The 27071-nt window shown below is 39.9% G+C and overlaps 1 protein-coding gene across 2 annotated transcripts in view; it reads left to right on the top strand.

Annotated features, from left to right (window-relative positions):
• Positions 1–27071, top strand: part of LOC126337073 (EF-hand domain-containing protein 1-like) — a 196108-nt gene that overhangs the window by 64725 nt on the left and 104312 nt on the right. For both annotated transcript variants that reach the window (XM_050001417.1, XM_050001418.1), the window contains exon 6: positions 5374–5558. In XM_050001417.1, the coding sequence (XP_049857374.1) occupies positions 5374–5558 (185 nt within the window). The remainder of the gene's footprint in view (positions 1–5373; positions 5559–27071) is intronic.

Genomic DNA, 27071 nt, shown 5'->3' with positions numbered 1-27071 from the left:
ATAAGTAATTTTGTTTCTATTTTCATTCCAGTAACATAACATAACAATAATGACAGATCTGACACAAATAGCTGTAAAATACTTCCTTATCTATTCACTATGTCTAGAACAGAGGTGATTAATTGTTTTTCCTCAAAATTTTATTTTCAATATGAAATTTTAAGGATACCCTTGAATCTGTTAAACCTAAATGAAATCTGAACTCACTGTCACAACTAATAGAAGCAGACATTAACATTTATAGTCATATTCTTCAACATTCACACTTTGTTATTTTTAAATTTATTTATACATGTTCCATAGATCCATAGTGTGATTCTGTGGCTTGGATGTGGAGTCAGCACAGATATTACAAAGAATATAAATAATAATAAACACAAAGTATCTGAATGACAGCGTGGTGAGTAATGATATTACAGTAAAATAATATAAATTAACATCATTTAATCATAATGATATATTTTATTCTCTTCATGATCACAAAATGTAACAATACAGAACAAAACTAGATATCAAGTCAGTTCAAAGAGCATCATAAAGAGAGATCACATGGATCAATGTATCAAACTGCCACAGGGCCCCCCCCCCCCCCCCCCCCCCTCCCTGAGAGTGTGGAGCACAGTGTAGAAGTAAAAGGTGAAAGGTGAAGGGAATTGTATTGGGGAGTTGATCAGGGAAAACACAACATAATCTTTCATCCACATCAGTTGGCATAGTGGATGACTGGCACGGAGTGACAATTGACAGTATGCCATCCTCATTGATAAAAGCTGGAAGGGAGCCACTGATAAAATCTTTGGGTAAGTGAATAGCTCAGATGAGTGTGAGGTTAACGTCCTCAGATTTACATACATGAGAACATGCACACACAAAAAAAAAAAACAGTCATTATGATGTTGCACTGAGATATCGTCCACTAGGAATGTCAAGATGTCGACAGTAAATGTGGTAATAGTTGAATGCTGTGTTGGCAGTGAGAAGAAGGGTACAGGGAGTTCATCACACATATCGCTGCCACAGGAGGAGACATGATCACTAACACTGGCTTCACAAGATTTAAAGGAGGGTAGGAGGCAAGTGCCTGCTAAACACTCAAAGGAAAAGATGTGTTCAGTGAGGACCCATGCCAGTTTAACTCTATGTAGAGAGACTGTTTGTGGTATGCCATATAACAGGATGGCCGTTGTGTCTGGAGCACGGTTCAGAACCCAGTGAGGTCCTGAATAGGGTGGAGTAAGAGCTCGCAACATGATAAGGTCACAGCCTGCAAGTTCCTTGTGTAAAAAGTCTTGTGGGCGGTCATGTGCTCGTGGTTGTGGTATGTGTGTACACGAGGTATGATAGCAAACTTACTCAACTAAGGAGGGTAGCCTCTCTCCATGAACAGAAGTAGTGTCCTCGACAAATTCTGCTGGGAGTACCACAAGTTTGCCATAAAGTATCTCTGCCAGAGAGGCCTTTAAATCATCTTTATATGCTGTGCAAATTTCTAGCAGTACCCACAGAAGTGCATCTGACGAAGAGTCCGAATGGCACAGTAATGCTGCCTTTAATGTGAGGTGCCAGCACTCCACTAATCCATTACTTTAGGGGTGGTAGGCTGTTGTATTGAAATGTTTGGTACTGCATAGGATACACAATCATTTTAAGAGTAGTAGAGATTCAAATTTCCTGCCCTGCTCTGTCATGATGGATGCAGGGCAAATTCAAATGGTTGAAATGGCTCTGAGCACTATGGGACTTAACATCTGAGGTCATCAGTCCCCTAGAACTTAGAAATACTTAAACCAAACTAACCTAAAGACATCACACACATCCATCCTGGGACAGGATTTGAACCTGCGACCATAGCGGTCGTGCGGTTCTAGATTGAAGCCCCTAGAACCGCTCGGCCACTGCGACCGACAGTGAATGGCAGCTGAAACAGGAGAGCCTGCAGGTAACACACGGTTGAGCCAAAGTGTCCTCTGAGATATCATTCAAAGAAACCACCTCTACTGTGTCACGCAGTCAGTGACTGACAAAATGTAACATTGGTCTTTAGAAGGTGGTAGGGGGCTGACAAGGTCCATACAAACATGTTTGAGGTGTCCCTTCAGTATTTTGAAGTGTCCCAGAGGGGGATGTGCAAGTCAAACAACTTTGGCTTGTGTGACTTGCCACCAAAAATTACTGATACCCCCAGTACATCTTCTGACATCACCATCTGATCCCCAGTCATAACACTAATTTTCAGCATGTGGGCAAAATCAGTTGGTGTGGGAACCCAAACATCTCAAAAAATACACCAGCTCTGCTTGGAATACATTGTGGTGCACCCAACAATGCAGAGCTATTTCAGGCTTTGAGGAGAAATGTCTTACAATCCTAACAGATATGATTCCCTTAGAAAAGTCCTCTCAAAGCTGGCCCACAAATATCTGCAGATTCCAAAAAGTTTCTCTGCTGAGTGAGAACAATGTCCAGAACACCAGCCTGTCAAACAATAAAGCCTGAAAGTTGTAAGAAGACCCTCCAGCTAGCATTGGGAACAATACACTGGAGTGTGTTAACAGCAGGACACTGCTCACGGCTTGGTGAGTCCCCACTGTCACGGGCCTTCCGCAAGCCTCTCCTACGACATAAAAGTGGCAACCATCACCACACAAGCCTTGCCATTGTACCTGCAGCACGATGCTTATGCCTTCCCCCAACTCTAGCCCATTAAGGTGACCCTTCAGTGTCTCTGTGAGAAACATGTCTCTCCCCACACAGCAGCAACACATGCAGATAAAGTAATTTTAGTCAAAAGAATGAAAGACCTTTCACCTCAAATTATCCAGTGCAGCTAGATACCGTGATAATAAGCAGTATGCAGTCACTGTAAATCCACTTCATTAAATGTCATAACTGACGTGTTGTTGGTTGGTTGTTTTGGGGAAGGAGACCAGACAGCGTGGTCATCGGTCTCATTCGATTGGGGAAGGAAGTCGGCCGTGCCCTTTCAGAGGGACCATCCCGGCATTTGCCTGGAGTGATTTAGGGAAATCACATAATTGTCTTAGTACCTTCCTGTTTAGGTAAAATGCATTAAAATGTGCATGTGCTTGTGAACTGAATTAATTAAAATGAAAGGAGACAAATTCTCAGGACTTTCCATCTTTCAATGAATAAGGGCTTGATGTCGAAACTTACTATAACGTTTGTGGACCAGATATTCTCATCTTTAAAAGTTTCAAAGACGTGGGCAGAATCTGAGATGGATGCCTCTGTGTGACATCCCAGATGCCAGAGCTTCTCAGTAACAGTTTTCACCAGAACGTAAGTTGGCAAATTTATACTATTGATTATTAAGTGTGGTATTCTTATGAATCAATGGCTACAGCACAGAATTATGTGTAGCATTACGGCAGCACAAAATGAAAGAGAGGATGAGATGGAACATTGAACTGTAGTAATAGTTCTTCACATCAAGCTCACCCACTCACACAGAAAAAAAAATAGGATATGTTCCTCCAAGAAGAATTCTATTGACAGATGACACAATCCTGGAGTTTATGTCAGCTGTGAGTGTGGAATAGTTTACACTGAAGAGACAAAGCATTCTATTAGCAATACAGCAAGTGAGCAGTTAGGAGGAAGCTTAAAGAGGTGATTGAAATTGTGAAGCAGCCTGCTAACATTGGTCATAATAATGGGTACAGGCTCCCACTGTCATGGCTATATGGGCTTGCCCATCATTCACAAATGCCAGTCAATAGGAATGTAAATAAAAACAACTATCAGTAAAGGTTGTCAGCCCCATCTCCTCACCTCTGCCATTCAATGAAGGTAGAGTTCAATGATGTCCTTGAATGACTGACTCTGTGTGCTGGATGAAATTACACTATTTAAGATGTGAAATTAGCACTGGTCCACCCTGATGGAAACCATGAAACATCGGCCAACATTTTGTATAAATAACATGATGATGAGATCAAATTTTGGAGTTATTTTATTGAAGATTTAGAAAAAAAGTTTAACCAAGCTTTGGATTAATAAGCACATAGTAGAATAGTAAAGTAAATACCACTCACATATAAAGTCTCGAGTCTGTTCCTATTGTCTGATTGCTGCCTACAAGGCAGTATGAGGAGCAATCTATGATTGTAGAACATGTGATTAGCAAGTTGGCAGTCCCTCCAGATATTATTTACAGTACAAAACCAAAATAAGAAATGCTGAGTATTATTTTCAAAAGTTCCTTTACAAACCAAGATACAATAGCAATGTTCAAGTTTAATTTTGTCACTATTTCAAATATGAATTGAAAAGCCCTATCAGATACAGAACCCTACTTACAATGTTTAAAGAAGCAATATTAATTGAGAAATCTAGGTAAATACCACTGCATCCTAAGTATGAAACCTGTAGAGACCCAAAATACAAGAGTTGACTAATTACCAGTCACACAGAGCATTTATTAATACAGGCATTACTCCTGCACTCCATATGCAATAGGAATAAAAGGAAACCCAAATGGAATGGAAAGAAATGCAAAAATAGCTTGTCCAATAGAAATTACTCTCTGCCATGCATTTCACAGTGGGTTGCATAGATGAAGGAGAAAAGTGATTTAGAGGTAATTTTAAATACTACTTGTTTTTAATCTATATGGTAACTCTACATTTAAGGCAAAAAAATTCCTCCTCATGAATGAAAGCACTCTACATTTGACAGAATAATAGGGACAAGTGGAATAAGAACTGCTAGGTTGTACAACTGTAAATTTAAAGAAAAAAATCATCTCTGTGATCTACCATGGAAATTCCTGCTGTTTAATTTGTACATCTTTCTTAATGATAAATATCAAACCAGTGGTTTGGCTGATATCTGTATCCTTAACATCTTTCCAAAACATTTATTTGAATTTTTTGTTTAGGCAGCAAGACAGGCTATAGAGTTCTAACTCAACTATTTTGTAAATGGTACGTTTCTCTTCTTTCACTCAAAGCTGAATAGTTATCAATCATAGTTTCTTGTATCATAATTACCATCCTTTTAATAATGTGATGTTACTGTTGAAATGTTGTTGGGAAATTTACTGCATAAAAGGAAATGTCTATGGTAGTATAATAAATGTGTATTCTTCATTACAATTACAGCCTTTTATAGAGGTTGCTTTCAGAACATTTTATAGTTTTCTGACGATTTGCATTTCTTGTTTGTAATACTGCTGCTAAATATATTAACTACATGAATCCTTGTTGATTTTCATATGCCACAATTTGATTTGTTGGAAACAAAGAAATAATCATTTTAAGTTCTGACATTAGCAAATTGGAATCAAATAAATTTAAATGAAGTTTCTACTTGATTTTTTATGTGACTTACAGTGCCTTCTTTTATTAACAGACTGTATGCTGTTTTAGAAGAAAATGATGCTGAATGTGAAGAATTAAAACCTTTTATTATTTATTACTTCCTTGTTGATGACTGTGTTGAAATCAAAGAGGTCCATGGGAAGAATGATGGAAGAGACCCTGTGCCTTTACTTCTTAAAAAGACCAAGTTGCCCAAAAACTGGAATGATTTGCCTGGTAAGAGCCTAAAGTTATAGACCATCTATAATTTTAATAATCAGTAGTCAAATTAGAAGGAAAGTTTCTAAATAAAAACAGTCTAGAATTACATGTAAATTGTTAAGATTTAAAATTTATTAATCAGGTGATTGGTTTTGATCATGATATGATCATTATCAGACCAGTGTTTATAATCACTGGTAGCGGGCTGCTCCTCACTACTCTCTCCAGCCACCATTATGGAGTTTGAATGATCTGATGGTGATCATATCGTGGTCAAAACAAGTCTCTTGATCAATAAATTTTAAATCTTAGCAACTTACATGTGATCCTAGACTGTTTTTATTTAATTACATTTATTCTCATTTTTTATCACTGTTACCCAGGAAAAATGTTCCAAAATATGCTTAATAGTAAAATTATTAAAGACTTTTACAGTATCAAAGACATTTTTTAGTTCTTCACTTCTTTATCTGTATCTACACATGTTGTTGTGCTTCAGCAGACACAATTCAGTCATAGCACAGCGGATTTTAGCTGCCTCTTTGTCAATACAATCAGATATTTTCCAAGATTTTCATAGTAATATCAAGAGAAGAAAATGGATACTTATGTTCTTATGTGCACCTGGTATTTAAGAAACTTTTAACTGATTTCTGTAGGTCATTTGTACGATTAAAGTAGTAGTTTCAGCTCTCTGAAACTGCAGACGTGTTTGCAAGTTGCGCTTGTGTGAGTGTGTGTGTGCATGTGTGTCTACTGCTGAAAAAGGCCTTAATGGCCCAAACCTATGATTGTGTGAATCTTTTTATTGTGCCTATCGCAACTGAGCATCTCTGCTATATGGTGAGTAGCAACTTTCCTTCTCTTGTATTGTTACATTCCATCCTAGATTTTCCATTGTTTGATAAACTATTGTACAGTCACACTAAAGGTCCACAATACCATCTCCATCAACAAACATACTCTGCAGGTCACCAAACAGTTTGGCACATGGTTCCTTGTACCATAAACATTCTTTTTGCTGTTTCACTCACAAATGGAGCAAGGTCCTGATGTCTCTTGTTGTCAGGGTCATTATATGAAATTTATGTTGCCAGTAGTGGGATCATTGCGCAGTCTGTCGCAGGTGATGATTCTTAGTCTGGACTGAATCTACCCAGTAACAGTCTAGCAGCACATCTCTGGATTACCTCGATGTCTTCCTTTGGGAGGGGGAATCCCAAACACTCAATCAATATTCAAGTACGGGTTGCACAATTTTTGTATACATTGTCTATTTTGCAGAGGAGCTACACTTTCGTAGAATCCTTCCAATGAACCAAAGGTCACCCATTCACTATCCCTACAATTGACCTCACATTCCCATTTGGTTTCATATCTTTTTGCAACTAACATTAATTAGCATTCAAGAATGGCTCACACAGTTGTTCCGTGCACTGTCTCCTTATGAATGATCTACACTTTCCTAGAATTCTCCCAGTGAACTGAAGTCAACCGTTCACCTTGCCTTCAACTGTCCTTACATTCTCATTCCATTTCATATTGTTTTGCAACATTATGAATATCTATTTCATCATTGTGACTGTATCAAATGGTATACCACTGAAACTGTATGTGATAACTGCAGGACTGGTTTTTACTAATCTGTGTTACTTCATTAATAAAGTAATCAACTATATTTGTATAAATGTGTACATGATTGTATATGCTCTGACAGCAGCAGTAGGTGAAACACCATATACCTTGAAGGTTACTTTGCCACATAGTTGTCATTGTTTCATTTTTAATGGAAGGTAGTAAAAGAAAATTTTGTATCAGTTTGAATTATGATTAACAGTAGGTTCTCTTTATGTAAACCAGTCCCCATAAGTATGTAAAAACATTGTAGTTTTACATTTGATTTAACCTTTTGGAAACTATGTTCAAAGATTCATACAGCTACAAGCTTTCACATGTTGTATAGGTGTTCCCTGAAAAAATTTTCACGGTAAAATTTCTTGGAGTATCATCCCAGGAAAGTTTCCCATATCAGCATGGCTATTTTGTGAAATGCTGACACATGTCTGCATTATATTAAATGTTTTCAAAAACTGAGAAGTTCAACATTTTTCATGTTGCTGATACCAGTGCTGAACTGTAACTAAGAATTAATTTATTGCTGTTCTAGTCACATTCAAATGGTGTTTCTTATGCTGGTGTGTTATTGCTGTTACAGTTATAAGTATCTTGTTACAGGGATAACCCTGTGCCAGTTTGAACTTTTGAGTCAGTCAGGTGAAAGTGTTTGGGTAGTTTATTTTGCAGTGCAGAGTGGTCAGTCTGTAGTGCCTTAACCAACATCAATTATTAATGGAATCTTTGTAAACTGCTTCTTTATTTCATAGTGAAAGAATTCCTTATGTGTGTCAGCTATCATTATTGTTCTCTGCTAGAAACTTGATCAGAGGAAAGTCACTTTGTTCACATTAATATCCATACTCAGGTTTTAGCACAGGCTAAATGATCCTGGAGATTAAAAAATGTAATCTTGGACTGGCCTTGTAGTTTTATATAAAAAAAACTAAAAATAATGATGACACAGATGGACTGGCCAGTTCTGTCTTGATGGCTTGGCATTGAAGATGGTAAACATCTGTAGTCAAGAAATCAGTAGAGCACCTCTTTAGCAAAGGTAGTGATAAAGAACATGGATGAAATGGTTTGGTTGTGTTCATCAAAACCACATTCAAGTTATTTTGAGATGGTGGTCTCTTACATATGTAAATAGATGGATTTTCATTGTGTGCTGTAAGATAACACAACATATAATATGAATTTGGAAGAGATCTGGCAAGTAATTGTAAGAATAATGTGACAAAAAATATATCTAATGACTTAAACAATGGGAAGTCCAGGTTGGGGTATCAACACTTGAAAATGATGTATTGCTACTCACTATAAAGATGACACACTCAGTTACAGACAAGCTCAGGCACAGGCAATCTGGCCAGAATGGCTGGAGATGGTGTTCATATTTATATAAAGTGTGCTTGCTTGTGTGAATGTGTGTGTTTTCCTTTCTGAAAAAGGCTGTGGCCAAAAGGGCAATATGTTTCATTGTGTTCATCTGGAACACAGTGTATCATCTTTGTGGACAGTAGAATCTATCATAGGATTTATATGACCAAACATTGAATATTTTACTTTAGACATTCCAAGAGACTAGAAAAATTACTGATGGAAGATAGAGAGAAACCAGAAATCAGAAGACAAGAGACTCTCTGTGGAAGTCTAATATCTTCACAGCTGCTGCCAGCACAGAACAATCAGGATAAATTACCTGTAGGATTTCCATAAGTTGGAATTGTCTTTACAACAAAATGCTTATTACTTCCAGAATGAATTTTTACCCTGCAGCAGAAGGTGTGCTTGATTTGTAACTTCCGGGAAAATTAAAATTGTGTTCCAGATCATTACTCAAGTTTGGGACCTTTTCTCATTATGGATAAGTGCTTTATTGACTGAGCTATCCATGCATGGCTCAAAATCCATCCTTATTGCTCCACTTATACAAGTAACTCTGTTCTAACTTCCAAACATCATACCAGTTTTCCTGCATACCTTGTGGGAATGGTGCTCCTGGAAGGAATGATGTAATGGGGAAATAGTTCATCATTAGGCATAGGTCCCAAGTTTGAGTTCCAGTCCCAGAAAAAGTTTTAATCTGCCAGGAAGTTCTGATGCTGGATAAAAAGTTCTTGGTAAATTTGCCATATCAAATTCAGATAAAATTCAAGCTTTTGACAACTACCTCCATTGTCAGCGGCAAGGGCTATGTCTGACTGTCATGAAACTGGTAACGCTCATACTTTTACACCTAAGCAACCACATCTCATTGGTTTGATTACATCATGGTGACATCAAGAAGATGGTGTGTACTATGGTGGCATCCTTTATGGTCATAGATAATGTTTGCGCACTCTGCCCAGCGTCACTAGCAGCACCATCACCTGCATCTGGCAGTAAGTTACAAAAAGACTTCCTATGGGCTGTTGCTTTATTAAGTCCATGGTTCCATGCATTAATAAGTGCATAGCCATTGTCTCTATAAAGATTTTATCACAGAGTCTAACTTGCACCACTTCTCTAATCACAGAGTCACAGTAGTTCAAGCATGGGCCAGAATTCTCATTTGTTCAAACATAACCTTGTATTTATTTAACATCACTGGTTTTCAAAATTCCTGTTCTTCAGGAGATGCTGATGTTCAATACAGCAATCACCAACAGTCCTTACACATTGATCCATGTAGCTGCTGCCACACTCACAAGTAATATTATTAATTCTTGGTGGGTAAGCACTGGTCTGATTCCTTGCCTACTAAGGACACTGCCTATCTTCCTAGTTGTTGCAGCACAGAATGGAAGCCAAGCTGTGTGTTGGTCCTCCTGACTTTACTGAAGAGAATCATGTGTTAGTTTTCTTGCCAGTGTTGACCTAATATAGTGGACTGAATACCTGTTCCTTCTGAACAACAGCATCAGATGATTCACCTTGGAGCTGAGATGCTCCTTGTCTGAAATAGTTCTGGCTCTGTGAGTTAGGGTGTTCAGCATAGCTTTCTTTTGAGTTGGTTGTTGAAAGCTATGTCCATTGAGATACAGATATGTATGCACTGGTTTTCTATATACGGAATGGCCGAGTCGCTCATCTGCTTTCCATTCCACCAACACGCCTAAGAAAGGCTACTTTACATCCTTATCCATCATAAATTTTATATTTGGATGAATTCTGTTCATGATGTCAATAAACTGCTGCAGTGCCTCTTTGCCATGCACTATTCAACACTCATTGTTCAAAATTCTCCATGAACAAATTAGCCTTTGGCTGGTGACAGTGGCAAACCCATGGCTGTTCAATCAGTCATTTTATAATAATCTCCACCATAAAAAATGTTTAGTAGTTACGACATGTTGGAATAATTTTTAGTTTTCAAGAGAGAAATGTACAGCCAATAATCTTAATGTTGCTTCTACTTCTACTTTCACAAACAGGGAGATCATGATGAGGCTGGCCACAGTATCTCTTGGGCCTGTCCTCATCTCTATTTTCGTGATGTCACACTGATATAATCCAAGTAATTAGATGCCATCACTTGGGTATACAAATGTGAGCTTCAGCAATTTCATGATAGTCAGACTGGCCCCTGATGACAGTGATGATGGTAGTGATTGGAAGCATGAGATTTTATCTATATCTCATGTGGTAAGCTTATCAAGAACTTTCTATTCAAGGACTCCACTACAGAAGATTTCGTAGCCATATTAGTGTTTATTAGTGATGTCCTTAAATTACTAATGTGGCTCTATTAGTAAATATCTCATGAGGAATTTTCATTCTATTGATATCCTTTTGCAAGTTTGCCTCAAAGCTTTTATAGTGGTTGGGGAGAGATATAATGTGCATTGTCCAGACTTGCAGTAATTATCGTTTAGCTGCACCAAAAATTGTATACCCAGAAACATGTACAGGCCTAGATGCGTGTGTGTTAAGAACATTGTGGCAGTTCTGGGACACTGAATAAATGTTAATTCCTTTTGGTTTTGGTGTGCAGCTTGGTATTTGTCTTTTCTCCTCAATGATGTACAACAATGCTGGTGTGGTTGAGGAGGCTATTCTCTCCTAATGTTGACTTCATCTCTGAAAATCTCCATTTAAAAATTAAAGTCCTCATTACATTGGGAGAAGGAAATTAGGATGTAGCTCGGCAGTACAATGAAAACTTTGTGACTTCTGCATATTATAACTTTTACTTAACACAATACTGAGCCTACAATTACATACATCTTTCTTGCACCAACTTAAAAGACCAACAGATGCTGAGGTCAGTGAAAAACAAAAGAGGTACATAAAATAATTACTCTTTTAACCTTCAGTTTTCTGTTAGCTTACTGAGATGAACATACCTCCCTATTATATCTTTGCACCTCTCAGTTTGTATGTCAAGTCTTTGAAGGAAGTACTTAAGCTACAAATTCACAACATCCAGAAACATATGGCCCCAGTATGTCAATATCGATAATTTTTTAGAGATGCATGGGGCCTGAAAATGGCATAATGAATTGCTGAAACTGACAGTGAAAATAAAATAAATTGCATGGCTGTTTGGCAGATGTCATTGTTGAAAATCAGTACACTGTCGTGGTGCGTTACACTATTTACACCTTTCTTTGTACTTTAAACTCTTGATCTATCAGGTTACTGAAACTTGTATTCATTCCCCCCACACACAAGTCAACACTGGCAAGAAAACCAACACATGATTATGTTCAATAAAGTCAGGAGGCCCAACATACAGCATGGCTTCCATTCTAGTGTGCAACAATTAGGAAGATAGGCAGAGTCCTCAACAGGCAAGGAATCAGACCATTGTTTACCCACCAGGAATTAATAATATTACTTGTGAGTGTGGCAGCTACCTGGGTCAGTGTGTGTGGACTGTTGGTGATTGCTGTATTGAACATCAGCATCACCTGAAGTACAGGAATTTTGAAAAACCAGTGCTGCAACATGGGGTGCTGAGGCTTGAGTATAGTGAAACCATCAATGCTGTGATCATGAGGTTCATCATTTATAGCCCAGGACTTTGTTCCTATTATAATCCACATGTTTCAGTGGTTGAACCAGGCTCACACGCTCAGCATCCCAAAGGCACTTGAATGGATACAAGGTAAGTCTCCAATGCCTTTATTTGTTTCCATACCCTCTCTGTGGTAGAATGTCTTGTTGATACCTGAGTCCACTGAGGATACAAATGTTTGTTATTTCCCAAGCACTGGCAAACATTTTTTTATGGTAATACACATGGAATGATGCGTTTCAAACCTTCACAAAATGTTTGTAGCACATTTGCAGTTATTAGTTCACATGTAGTACTGGAAAACATATCCAGCTTTACATTGCATCGTAGTTTTTACATTTCATCATTGTTATAATACCCTGAGTACTTACATTTTAGAATATATTGACACATCAGGTTCACATATTTCTTACTCTGTACATTTTCATATGACATTTACATTTCTTTACATAAATATTATACAAACATTTACATAAAGATGGACATTATACATACAAGACAGTTAATATTATGTAAATTTCTTCTGATTATATGTTTCATAACATCTTTCAGTTTTTGCCTTATTGTTTTATCACCTGTTGCTCCCAGGGATTACCCTTTTGAATGTACATTTGTGAACAATCTGTTTTCACAGTTCATTTCATTTTAACATTACACAGATTGTTGTTTTTTCAGTCTCATTTTTCAGCATTGACAAAATATTTTCATACAATATTACCAATATATCTGAATAAGTTTTGTGTTCATACATCACACCTGCCACAATTATTCATCATTACAGATGCAGAGGAAGGAAATTGCGATAGACCTACATAACTATGCTTAACTACTCCTCTGACAAGTTTACTAGGATTTGTCTACTGGTCTACAGGAAATTTTATGGATAGGAAGAAGCATTCATTTTTACTCTACCACTGCAATCTTTCCTTCATCACGAGAGAAGTATTGAGTACATTGTTTCATGACTACCTACTTATGTTAATCCACTTACTTTGTGTTTACTATCTGTTGATACATTCTGACAGTACAATATTGTGTTATAAAAGTATCATCATCAATTTTAAACAGTGTACTTCAGTGTCAGTGAATCATTTCATCATCAGTGATTCGCAAGTCATCCAATGTAGTGTCACCTGAAATAAGATTGGCAACCCAGCGGCCAAACTTCCCTGAAGGGACCTCCTGGCGGTGGGTGGTGGTGGTTAGTGTTTAACGTCCTGTCGACAACGAGGTCATTAGAGACGGAGTGCAAGCTCGGGTTAGGGAAGGATTGGGAAGGAAATCGGCCGTGCCCTTTCAAAGGAACCATCCCAGCATTTGCCTGAAACGATTTAGGGAAATCACGGAAAACCTAAATCAGGATGGCCGGAGGCGGGATTGAACCGTCGTCTTCCCGAATGCGAGTCCAGTGTGCTAACCACTGCACCACCTTGCTCGGTGGGCCTCCTGGCCAACAGTGCCACATGATCATTTCATTTCTGTGGTGTAGACATTTTATTTCCTTAGTAGTCAAGTCATATTATAAAGTTCTCTCTAAGTGTAGATTACATGGCATTTCTTTGCTAAGCTATGATCATTGTCAGGCAATGGTTTGTTGGCTTACACTGTGCTGTGTGCATGTGTGGAGGTTGTCAACCTTAAAAGTAGCTACTGCATGTATACGGTTCTGTCCTCACTGCTACCTATACTGCATCCCAATTGCATACGTACTGTGTCTTTAAACAGTACAGTTTCAAATAATTTTTGTGCTCAGCAGGAGTCATTTTTTCTGAGCTTCTCAGGCCCATAAATATATGAAAAAAATCCTATATAGCTAAAACTTAAATCCTAATTAGGCAACCCAAATGAAATAGGCAAAAATGAAATATTTCCTTAACACTAAATATCAATTGTAATAAGAATATTCAAGTGGGCAGTAGATCATAAACTTACATATGGTACATTCCTCTAACCCATGCTTGATCAGTGTCAAATTCTGTTTAGTGCACAAGTTCTTGTAAATATTTGTGTGGGTAGAGCCCTTATTCCTTATTGTTTAAGTATACTAACTTACAGGCCTGGGTGATGGATTTTTGATCAAACAAATTGGCCTGTGTACAGTAGCTGTGACTTGTGATTCAAGTTGTCATAGTTTGTTGATTTTGGATTGGTCCTAAGGATTACTAGTTGTCTCACATGGTACTCTACAATGTGTCCTAATTTCCTATCATAGAGTTGTTTTCCGTAGGCTATCTTTTCTTCAGTTCTAACCAGTGCCTGACATATTTTCTCCTCATGTGATACTTCCTTCTTAGGGACTTGAGTAGAAGTTTATCCCTATTGTCTACTTGTCTTTTGTCAAACAACAATTCTGTTAGTATGAAGCTGGTTGAGCTGTGTGGGAAATCATTAACAACTTGCTGAAATGGAGTAATGTATTTGATACACCTTGTGTATTTGTGAGGGGTGTAAGTCCCGGTAAATCTGTTAAATTTCTTAAATATTCTCTCTCTGGGACTTGCTTCTGGGTGAAATCTGGTTACAAGTATATGTTTAATGTTGTGAGTGTTCATGAGCTCTTTCCAACATGCTGTCTGTCAACAGCATTTCCTTCTTGCCTTCTATGGGTAGATAATCCATTGTAATACTTCTGATTACAGTGCTCACAGTCACTGACCACACAGCATACAATTTGACATACTTTGAGAAAATATCATATCTTACACCTCCTTTCTGTTGAGTATATGGTGCAGCCAAGTTCAAAGAAACTATCTCCAAGGGTCTTTTAGTCGATATTGGGTGTAGTTCAATTAGTTTTGGCTTATTTGTATGCTTAGCCTTCTGACATAGAACACTTTTTTGTATTATGTGCAGAACATTTTGTCTTAAATTTAGTTGGTAACAATAAGTGCTTATCTTACTGAGGCATTTGGAGATGCCATAGTGTTCCCAAACATTGTGAGTGTGTAATATAAAGTTGTGAACATGATCCTGTGGTAAAAAAACACACCTCTGGATGGTGTCAGTGATGGAAGACAAAAATGAATTTAATATTCTGGTCCTACAATTTTCTGCCTTCAGATGTAATTTCTACAGCTGTTTAGATTTTACAGTTTTGGACTGGAAGTATCAGTATGTATCCTCATTTTTGTAATTGGTCAGACAGAGCCTGTGAAATTATATTCATTCTAGCTCCAGTGTACGGTGCTTTGAGCACCCTTAAAGCAAGTATTTGTTTATTTATTATTGCCTTTACTGTGTCTTCATTTTTATTTACATAGTTGGTAATATCTATGTGACACAGGTCACCTTTGATATCACCGCATTTGTCATATCTAAGGAAACAGCTTTTAACTAGTTCCGTGTCCTCACCCCTATTACTAATCATTGAACGAGGGCCTATTTGGACCAGTTCAAGTTTTATGAATTACCCTGAGCACTGATCTCCTCATTAGGGATAACCTCAAGTACATGCACATTCTGCATCTGGTTTCGCCAGTTAGTATCCAGTGCAGCTCTCAATTTGAAATTTTGTTGTCCCTGGCCACTATTCAAAATGTAATTTTGATTGTACTGATTATAGTCAGGCAGTGGCATATTATTTTGACACCCAGTTGTGTTCTGTTGTGGTTGGCAGGAGAGCCAACACCGTGTTATTGAAGGAGGCCGAAATGCATGCGTTTCAGCTCACACAGGCTGGCGTGAGGTCTGGAACATGACAAGTGAATTAGAAGTGAGAAAAATGGGCATAGCTGGTGGAATACTTAACTTTAATCCATTAATGATGAACGTCACTCTTGACGGTTCATGATTTACAACATCAATAGAAACTGATCATGGTGCCTTGCTAGGTCATAGCAAATAACGTAGCTGAAGGCTATGCTAACTATTGTTTCGGCAAATGAGAGAGTATTTAGTCAGTGAACCATTGCTAGCAAAGTTGTCTGTACAACTGGGGCGAGTGGTAGGAAGTCTCTCTAGACCTGCCGTGTGGCGGCACTCAGTCTGCAATCACTGATAGTGGCGACACACGGGTCCGACGTATACTACCGGACCGCGGCCGATTTAATGGCTACCACCTAGCAAGTGTGGTGTCTGGCGGTGACACCACATTCCTCCCCCACAAATCGGCAGACAGTTGTGGCATAAGGCTTCCACCCACTGTGGGGAGGACCCCATGTTGACGTATGCGATGAGGTGGGGAGTCTAACAACAGGCGAGGTCGTGCCACCCGCACCCTGCCATTCAGACCACGGGGAGCTGGGAAAAATCTGAAAACCTGCTCCAGGGTGCACACCAACATGCCGTGTATGCGCTTGTAGAGAGACAGGAGGGGCCGAAGGGTCAACCTCCATCGGGCCAGGGCACCCGACAGGCGAAGATGACATATGGTCCGGAGCGGGCAAGAGTTCCATGTCGGAGGACAACTGGTCACAGGAAGCATTCGGCTGCGCGTGACCCAGGGAGGCGCCAGACTGTTGCAGCGGCGCGTACACTGTGGGCGTCGCCGGCGGGAGAACAGGAGGCGGCGGCGCGTCACCTTGGGGCAAAATGGAAGGCAGCGTCGGTAACACCTGGGGCTGAGGCGAGCCAGTAGATGGGTCCCCGGGGCGCTGACCGGACGGCACCGTCGCTGAAAGCAGATGGCGAGCGGCAGATCCCGTGTGACAACAGAGGCACAGCTGATTGAGATGCCGATGCACCTCACCAGAGGCCCCCAAAACCAGATACATAGCGCGTCCGAAGCAGTGAAGAATGTGCTCTTCGAGCCAACACCGTGAACCTCGGTAGTGGCGATAGTAGACAATGTCGCCTGGAGCAAAAGCAGGTGTCTGCCGCTGCACAGGAACCTGATGTGGCGGATGTAGCAAAGACATCAAGGTTCGATGATGACGACCTTGGAGCAACTCAGCCAGCGAGCGACCATCTCGGGGCTGAGAGCAATACGAGGACAAAAAGAGCAATAACGCATCCTCCCGAGAATGTGACTCTTTCAGCTTCAACATCTGTGACTTGAAAGTCCTGACCAATCGTTCAGCGGCACCATTTGACTGTGGCGAAAACGGCGTGGACGTCAGATGTTGAATACCATTGGCCTTGCAGAATGACTGAAATTCTGTGGACATGAATTGTGGGCCATTGTCGGAAACAATAGTCTGTGGAAGACCTTCAGTGCAAAAGATAGTGGATAATGCTTGGATGGTGGCAGATGATGTCGGGGAAGACATCCGGACAACAAAAGGAAAATTACTGAATGAATCTACCACAAGCAACCATCGAGCATTCCAGAATGGACCAGCAAAATCGATGTGTAAGCGTTGCCAAGGGGAAGTGGCGTTTGGCCATGTGAAGAATTTCCGCGGTGGTGCTGATTGTTGTTCGGCACACACCATGCAAGAAGAGCACATATTCGTAATCGCGGCATCGATTCCGAACCAAGTACAGTGCTGACGAGCAAGTTGTTTCGTTCTCTCTATACCCCAATGTCCTTGGTGGAGAAGCTGTAAGACAGAGGACTGTAACGAACATGGGACCATGACCCTGGGCTGATCATTATCAGAACGCAACAGCAAAAGACCACGTCGTACAAAATGTCTCTCCTTGTGAGCAAAAATCGGCAAACCAACAGGTCCCCAATCCGTGACTTTGACAAGGGCCATTGTGTAGCAAAAAAAATGCAGAACGGGAGCAAGGACAGGGTCGGCAGCTGTGGCTGTAGCTACATGACGAAAATCAATTGGAAACGATTCGACCACGTCATCGGTTTCTGCATCAATGAACATGCACTCAAGTTCGGAGGAATCGAATGCCCTATCCTCAGCAACAGGCAAGCGGGACAACGCATCATCATTTCCGTGCTTAGCAGTAGACCAATACAAGATATCGTAGCTGTACTGTGAGAGGAAAATAGACCAGTGAATGAATTTCTGTGCTGTTCATGGAGGTGCAGGCTTGGTCAGATGAAAAAGCGATATCAAAAGGTTTGTGGTCTGTGATTATGGTAAAGTGACGACCATACAAGAAATCACGAAACTTTGTAACACCAAATACAAGAGCCAATGCTTCTTTCTCGATCTGTGAATAATTTCTTTGCACAGATGAGAGCAATTTGGACGCAAAGGCACTAGGGCGATCGTGCGATCCATCTTTGTGTACAAGCACAGTATCGATCCTGAAATCTGATGCATCCACCATCAACAAGAGGGGCTTCTGGGGATCGAATGGCATAAGGCAAGTATTGGAAAGCAACGCCGATTTCAACCAGCGAAAGGCGCTTTCACATTCCGTCGTCCAGATGAACAGAACACCCTTACGGCGTAAGCGATGAAGCAGAGCTGAAATGGAAGAGGCATGCGGCACATAGCGATGGTAATAATTTATTTTTCCCAGCACACTCTGTAGCTGCTTCAAATTCTGTGGCAACGGCAAGTCTTGTATGGCACGAAGGTGCGTGGGACTGGGATGTAAGCCTTGGGCATTGAGTAAATGTCCCAAGTATGGCAAGTCCCGAGCAAAAAACACACATTTGTCCTTCCACAAGCGAAGACCATTTTGTCGCAAGACCTGAAATAATGTTCGGAGAATGGCCAAATGTCCTTCTTCCATCTTTCCAGAGATCACAATATCGTCCAGATAATTTGCTGCAGTAGGGACCAACGCACAAACAGTTTGTAGATATTGCTGAAACAATGCAGGGGTGGATGCACACCCGAATGGCAGTCGTTTGAATCAATACAAACCAAGATGCGTGTTAACCACCAAAACGCACTGGGATTCTTTGTCCACTGGTATTTGCAAGTATGCATCTCCTAGCTCCAACTTCGAAAAATATTTACCCGGGGACAGTTTGTCAAAAAGATCTTCCTGGCGGGATAAAGGAAAAGTTGCAACCACTAGTTGTGGATTCACTGTTGCCTTGAAATCCACACAAAGTCTCAACTTTCCAGAAGGTTCTGGCAAAATTACTAAGGGTGATGCGTTGGGAACATTGCGCACTCTGAAAAATTTCGGTTGTGCGTTTACTTTCAGTTCCAAATGTGCTTTATAGTTCTTAGCGCAACCGAGGTCCGGTGCAAAAATGTCTGCAAATTCTTCACATAGACAAGAAACACTGTCTGAAGGCACCGTCTGGTTCACTGATAGGACCTGATTTACTATAGACAAGTTAAACAACTGAAATAAATCGATACCAAACAAGTTCACTGCAGAAGAAGAATGAAGGATGTAAAATGACACAAGTTTTGTTTGTCCTTTGTATGTTGCAAGAAGGCTGCACTGTCCTAACACAGGGATATCTTGACTGGAATAGCTAGTTAACTTAACATTTGCGGCACGCAACGGAGGTGTGCCCAGCAGTTTGTAAGTGTCTTGATTGATCAGTGAAACTGCAGCTCCAGTATCGAGCTGGAATGGTATCACTTTTCCGTTAATGTCCAAGTCCACAAAAAGTTTATTGTCCTGCTGATGACAAGAACGACCGTCTCGTGCAACGTGAACTGACACTGGTACATAATCACTTGCGACTTGACGGGAGTTCCGATGATGTCAATGCACTCTATTTTTGGGGTGATCACAGTCACTGTTAGAGAGAGTGGCACTGGGTGGAGTGGAATGAACTACATGAATTTCCATGGGCGAAGTTTCGTGAGCCTGAGTATCCTTGGTGCGATTCCAATTCCGGCGCGAAGCAAAGGGCCTGGAACGGTTTTTGAGCTTCCGATCTGAGCTTTTTCTGGCAAACACTCTAAACATGTCCTTTTTTATTACAATATAAGCAAATAGCTTGGCGTGACGAGCAATTCTCACCCGAATGTTTAGTAGCACACCGCGGGCATGATCTGATCACTACGTTTGCTTGCTGGCGCGGCACACATGGCTGAGAGCCTGGCGGCAGTGGCGGGACCGAGCGTGAGGGCTGTTTACTGCTCCGTGCAACTCACCCGGCGGGCCGGTTAACCTGACACACTGCTGGCAAAGTTTCAAATGATTCCTGAGCAAAGTCAAGTGTGTCCTGCCGATCCAATATGTCCATCACTTGTTGAAGGGAGGGATTTGCTAGTTTCAAGATATGTTCCCTTATACGAACATCAGAAACTTTCTGTGCAATTGCATCACGTACCATAGTATCTGAATAAGGGAGTCCACATTGACACTGAAAAGCACAATCCCGAGTAAGGCCTTGCAGGGTTGCAACCCACTCCCGATTAGTCTGACCTGCCGTACGTTTTGTATGAAAGAAGATATACCTTTTTGCAACTACATTGACTGTTTCTTTGAAATATGCATCTAATCCAGACAAAATTTCTTCATAGGACAGAGTTGATACGTTGCGTCGGGGAAATAATTTGACTATGACACGGTACGTTTGTACCCCGACGGAGGAAAGGAGAAAAGGCTGCCGCTCGTTACCTTGAATTCTGTAGGCAGCGAGATGGAATCCAAATTGGTGTGACCACTCTGTCCAGCTTTCCAGTGCAGCATCAAAAGGTCGAAAAGTGGGTGCAACAGCATGGTGTGGCTGCGTTAGCGGTGGAGCAGCTGCTGCCGCATCGTTTTGGATTGCACGTTGACCCTGGACAAGCTGTCCAAGGGCATCCAGTAAGGCCTGCGTCTGCTGATTCTGTAAGCGATAAAATTCGGACAGTACATCTGAAGTTTGTGGCGAAGCCATTACACAAGTAAATCAGGGCAATATCGATAAGAACGCGGTTGTGCCTCGTCGCCAATGTTGTGGTTGTCAGGAGAGCCAACACCGTGTTACTAGAGGAGGCCGAAAGGCATGTGTTTTAGCTCACACAGGCGGGCGTGAGGTCTGGAACAGGACAAGGAAATTAGAATTTAGAAAAACGGACATAGCTGGTGGAATACTTAACTTAAATCCATTAATGACAAACGTTGCTCTTGACGGTACATGATTGACAATATCAATAGAAACTGATAATGGCGCCTTGCTAGATTGTAGCAAATAATGTAGCTGAAGGTTAAGCTAACTATCATCTCGGCAAATGAGAGAGTATTTAGTCAGTGAACCATCGCTAGCAAAGTTAGCTGTACAACTGGGGCAAGTGCTAGGAAGTCTCTCTAGACCTGCCGTGTGGCGGCGCTCGGTCTGCAATCACTGATAGTGGCGACACGCGGGTTCCAACGTGTACTACCGGACCGCGGCCGATTTAAAGGCTACCACCTAGCAAGTGTGGTGTCTGGCGGTGACACCACATGTTCTGCCATTGCCAGTTGCAATTCAGGTCATTGCCTCCAGTCAGTGGCACATTGCACATTTGCTGACTATAAACACTCTGGCCTTTAAATCATGACCGATTGAAATTTTGCCCTTGGTTATGTTTGTGCCGTGATTGAATTTTTGTCCCTCTCCATTACGAAACTGGTTCCTGCTGGTATTGCTGTGAGGGGGGTATGGTTGCCAGACATGTTGGTTGTTATAGCTATTCCAATATGTTGTTCGTTAATTTGTGTGGGGTCTACCTGCATGGTGTCACTTTGTGGTTCTGCATGGTGTCACTTTGTGGTTGTGCAGGTCTCTCTTCATGGGTAAGATCAATGGAATCAAGAACTGAGAGGAAATTTTCGATACTGTCCTCAGGAACGGTCATTAATTTCTCATATATGTTAGCCAGTAGTCAACTTTTCAAAATTTTTAGGACATCTACATGTGATATTGTGTTTGTCCAGTAATGGGTTTCACTTAGATACTTCTCAAAGTATCTTCTGATCCCTCCTTGTTTACTTCTAAATGGCATTCACTGGACAAAACTTGTCTAGAAATGCCATTTCAAATTGTTCGTAGATGTAACATTTTTCTGCCATGTCAATGGCCCACAGCAAGACATCACTCTGTGTATGGCCTACCACAAAGTGTATCTTTTGTGCTTCACTCCAATTCCTTGTGAAAATGTTCTGGAAGGCTCTTATGAACATGAATGGATTTGTTCACTCAGAAACTGCCTGTGTTGTAATAAACCTTCACCCACTATGAAAGTAGAAAGGCATGCAACACTGTCCATTGCCAGTGTGGCATTGTTTTGGTGTATCAGATCATATTCCAAATACTTCAGTGTGACAGGGACAGAAGTCAGTAGCACCTGCTGTGCGTTATAGTGCAATCTATTTCACCTGACTGGTTATGATTTAAGTGTGGATAGATGTTTGGATTATCTATCCTGTCTGTTGACACCTGATAACTTGAGTTTGAATGTTCCATTTCCTTTACAATGTTTCTAATGATGTTAGCCAGCGATTTTTCCTCCATGGCTTTCAACCTGTGATATATTTTAGCTCTTAGTTCTACCTTCTGTACCTTCATTGTCCTTGATCACATCTACATAACTCTTGTGTTTTTGGACTACCTTTGGCACCAGGCTACTGCCTTGGTGTAGGATACCAGCCTCAGCTGTATCCTGTATTTCCTTAATATTTACCTATTTTTTCTTGCTTCTTTCTCATGAACTGACTATTTAAACTTCTGATACTTAGTTTCAATGGCAGGTCATCCACCTGTTCAGGTAGACCTTTGTACACTGTTTGCAACCTGTCAACAGGACCTGTGAGTGTATCTATATTCTGGTACAATTGTGACTGCTCCTACTGCATTTTTGTCCGAGCCTCAGAGAGCTCCTCGTACTGATGACATGTTTTGGCTTAAATTATCTGTATCTTGTGACAAATCACTGAAAAGTTGTTTTTAGGTCTTTCCCAATACTTACTAGTGTATCTGATAATTCATTTGAAAGACAAACATGCAAATCTTTGCCAAGTCATTGAACTGTTGTGTTATGTCAGTTTTAAAGGATCAAGACTTTTCTTTCCCTGTTCAAGTAATTGCCTTTGTGTATATGTATGTTGTTTTGAAAACTCATAAAATTTTTTTGTCAGTACATCATTACAGTATTTGTTTTTGCTCTTCCTTAAACTTGTTCTTAGAATCACTGAAACTTTGTTTGAATTCCATTGTAACATTTGCATCATGATGAGGGTTTCCATTGTGCACACTGCATCCTGTCCAATCACATTTACAATGTGCCAGACACACTTTCACCAGGAGCAAAAACACTCTCTGGAGAAATTGTGACCCTGTCTTATCTACTCTCATCATTGTATCATTGTTAATGGTAATGTTACTATCATCTATGTCTATGTTAATTGAAAAATGTAACTGGTTGTTGTCACTGCGATGAACATTTTCAATTTTGATTTAGTTTGTTGCCACATCCATTTTGGTGACATCTCGTGTCTGGCTATCCTGCAATAGACTGGCAATGGTGTGCCTATTGTGTGTACTCAATTTCTGATACTTTTACAAAATGACAAAATAAATGTATACTATTAAAAATGATATATTCTGTTTGCAATAGTGAGGATACCAATACAAAACCTACTCAGTGGTGCCTTGCTAACATGTATCAAAATACATTGTCAGTGTAACTCAACTGTATGCTCACACTTCTCTCCCTAAAATTAAATTACAGTGCAAATGTCTACACATCTTACAAGAATGCTTCAATTTGGAAATTGGATTAGAAAAGGTTCAATGATCTATTGGCAGAGATGCTGCTAAGCACACTCATGTATGCAATAGAATGTGTATTTATTTACCTTTTGTTGGCTTTCTCATTTCTTCCAGCATTGATTATGTTTAATCTTTTGCACATGTGCGATTTACATCCTCATTGCGATCATGTAGATCCCATTCATGAAAAAGAGAAAAATAACAATTAATATAATGGAAGATGTACAAAATTATGTAATTCTTTTAAATTATTACAAATATGCTAACTCTTTCTCAGTGCTAATGTCCTAGTGTAGGTCACCAGATGTAGTGGTCTGGGAGATAAATAATGTGTATTGCCCAAAGTTGCAGTAATTATCATTTAGCAGTACCAAAAATTGACTGCCCAGAAACATGCACAGGAATAGATGTGAGCATGTTAAGAACATCGTGGCAGTTCTGGAACATGGAATAAATGTTAATTCCTTTTGGTTTTGGCATGTGGCTTGCTATTTATCTATTCTCCCCAACGATGCACAACAGTGCTAGCATGGCTGAGGTGCCTGTTCTCTCTTCATGTTGACTTCATCTCCAAAAATGTTCATTTGAAAATGTAAGTCCTCGCCACATCGGGAGAAGGAAATTAGGACATGGCTCATTAGTAGGATGAAAACTTGTGACTACCACATATTATAACTTTTACTTAACACAATACTGAAACCAAAATTATGTATGTCTTTCTCACACTAGCTCAAAAGATGCTGAGATCAGTGAAAAACAAATGAGGCACATAAAGTAATTGCTATTTTAACCTTCAATTTTCTGTTAGCTTTGTGAGATGGTCATACCTCTTTGCGGTATCTTTGCCACATGGGGACAGTGTGAATATTTATTTAATATATAGGTCATTTAAAGAATCTATACACATTATGCTATATTAATATTATTCATGGACATCTAAACACCACTATAAGTGATCTTATTACTTGATGATGAAATTTAATTGAACATCATTTCCAGAGTGACCTTAGATATTACTCAAAAATATTACTATTTTCCTTTTTTCCCCTCTTTATATCAGCTTTATTTCAGTTTCTAGAAACATCTAGCCTGCATTCTTCATTCTGTTAATTTGATAATTTCTTGTCTTGCGTCCATTATTGTCAGTTGACATGCTTGAAATTATCTTCTTATATTAAAAACCATGATTTTCAGTTTAAAGATGTGTCTTTCTTGTATGTCTTCTTTCATTAGCCCATTCAGATTTAAACCTTCAGCCCAGGTTCACCTTTGAGTTCACAAGCTCATGTTATCAGTTTTGTCAGCCCACTGTTATGCATGCATTGTATGTGGCTAGAGGAGATCAGTCTCCCTTGCTTTGCAATATCTTTCTCACTTTTTAATATACTCATCATTTTTCCTTAAGTTCTGCTTTTTCTTTTTTTAATGGACTGCAATCTTATGCTCCCTGTACTTTTTTGAGCATCACAATTCCTGTTTTTCTCAGTGTCTTTGATGCATAAATAGGCTCTTAACAAAATCAATCAATTTCTAAAAATATAATGGTAATGTAATTGGATAGATAAAAACATGAACCAGCAACAGTAGTACACACATATAAAGGTGTTCATCCTGTCCAGTGAGTCTCCCCTGACTCAGGATTCTAGGTAACTTTCCTGAGCTCTGCCCATTTGGTAAACCTCACCAGTCCCTTTCCTTTGCCCCTCTTCCTTGCCCCTCTGCTAGAAGGAGTGTCTGGCCCCAAAAGCTTGCAAATTTAAATACCTTTATAAATGTGTTCTCCTGCTGCTACTTGATGAGTAGATTTTGTTATCTTCCCATTTACATTATATGGAAGCTCTTGTCTTACAACTGCTTCCTTATTACAGATATCAAACAGCTTCATGTATATGATACTTTAACACAGTATCACATAGGCACAACAATTCAACATGTTTTTGCTGTTCACAGTAATTTACTTGCATTACAACTTTCTTGTTGATTATTACTCTTACTTGTCTATATTTGAATTTGTGCTGATAACCCTACTCACCTGATCATAAATCCTTATCTTCCTGGTACAGCATTTCACATTCTTTAACCTAACAAAGGGATTACAGGCTTAACGCTCTATGCACTAACATGCAGAACACCTGGTTTGTTGCCACTTCTGAGTCGTCCTGAGTAGTCCTCACCCATAGATCCAAATTGGGGAATGTTAGACATGAATGTAATGGCTGTAGTTTCCTCTTGCTTTCAGCCATGTCACGGAACCAACAAGGCAATGCCATGCTGACTGATGTTACAAAAGTACATCAGCTAATCATCCAGACTCTAAAGCATGTGGATAAAAATCCTAGTTCAAGATTGCTAAAGTTCCTTTATCAGGTTATAGTTCCAGCTCATTGGTGAGCCATCTTCAGATCAGTAAAAATTATTTCTTAATTCAGTGTGTATCAGAGACCAGACACATTGAATTAAGTAATAATTTTTATTGATCTGAAAATGGCTCATCAGTTCAGCTGAAACTAGTAATCAGTAAAAGAATTTTAGCAATCTTGACCTACCATTTTTATCCTCACATTTTAACTTAACAGATCATCTGTCTCCTGATTTAAGAATGTCAAATAACAATGTACCCAGATCTTCCCCCTGTTACTATGGAAAAAGGCTGCTGCCCATAATTAGGAACCATGTATTAATCTGACTGTCAGCCTTCTTAGCAGAGTGGTTAGTGCAGGTGACAGCTATGCAGAGAACTCAGGTTTTATTCCCAATACTCCAAGGGTTTTTCTTGGTGGAAGGATTGGAAGAGGTTGAGCTACTTGACTGATTAGTAATGGCTCTGTGTCATGAAAACTGACAATGTATGGGAGAGTAGCGTGTTGACACCATATCCCTTCATACCACAGCTAATGTCACCATTGGCAGAGGATGACATGGTGGTTGTTCTGTAGCAGTGGGCCCTCCAGGGCCTGAGCACTGAGTTTATGCATTAGTCTGATCTCTTCATAGATACCTCTTACACACTGTTGAACCTACAGTTCAGCTATATGTTTCACTGAGGAACACAGCCTTGCCACTGCAATGCCCATGTTTCATGGGGAAGAATTTTAGTGGATTTTTTTCTATTTATGAACATGAGACTCATATGTCTATCACCTTTTTTTATGTCTTGCTTGTCTCTTACCTTGGGAAGTAGAATAATTGCATAACTGTTCCAGATTTGTCAAATTGTCAACCTTCAATAGCGTTCTGTAAACAGTTTTGAAAAATCGCCCCACGTATGACCATTGTAATCTGTGGGCATTCAAGTCTGACTGCCAATTGGATCTTAACACCTGCAGACAATAGTGATCATGTGTGTGTGTGTGTGTGTGTGTGTGTGTGTGTGTGTGTGTGTGTGTTTTGTTTTGTGCCTGTGTGA

Source organism: Schistocerca gregaria, chromosome 2, assembly GCF_023897955.1.
Source record: "Schistocerca gregaria isolate iqSchGreg1 chromosome 2, iqSchGreg1.2, whole genome shotgun sequence".
In the NCBI taxonomy this organism is placed as follows: Eukaryota; Metazoa; Arthropoda; class Insecta; order Orthoptera; family Acrididae; genus Schistocerca; species Schistocerca gregaria.
The sequence above is the reverse complement of the archived record's forward strand: the minus strand, read 5'-3'. Positions and strand labels throughout refer to the sequence as shown.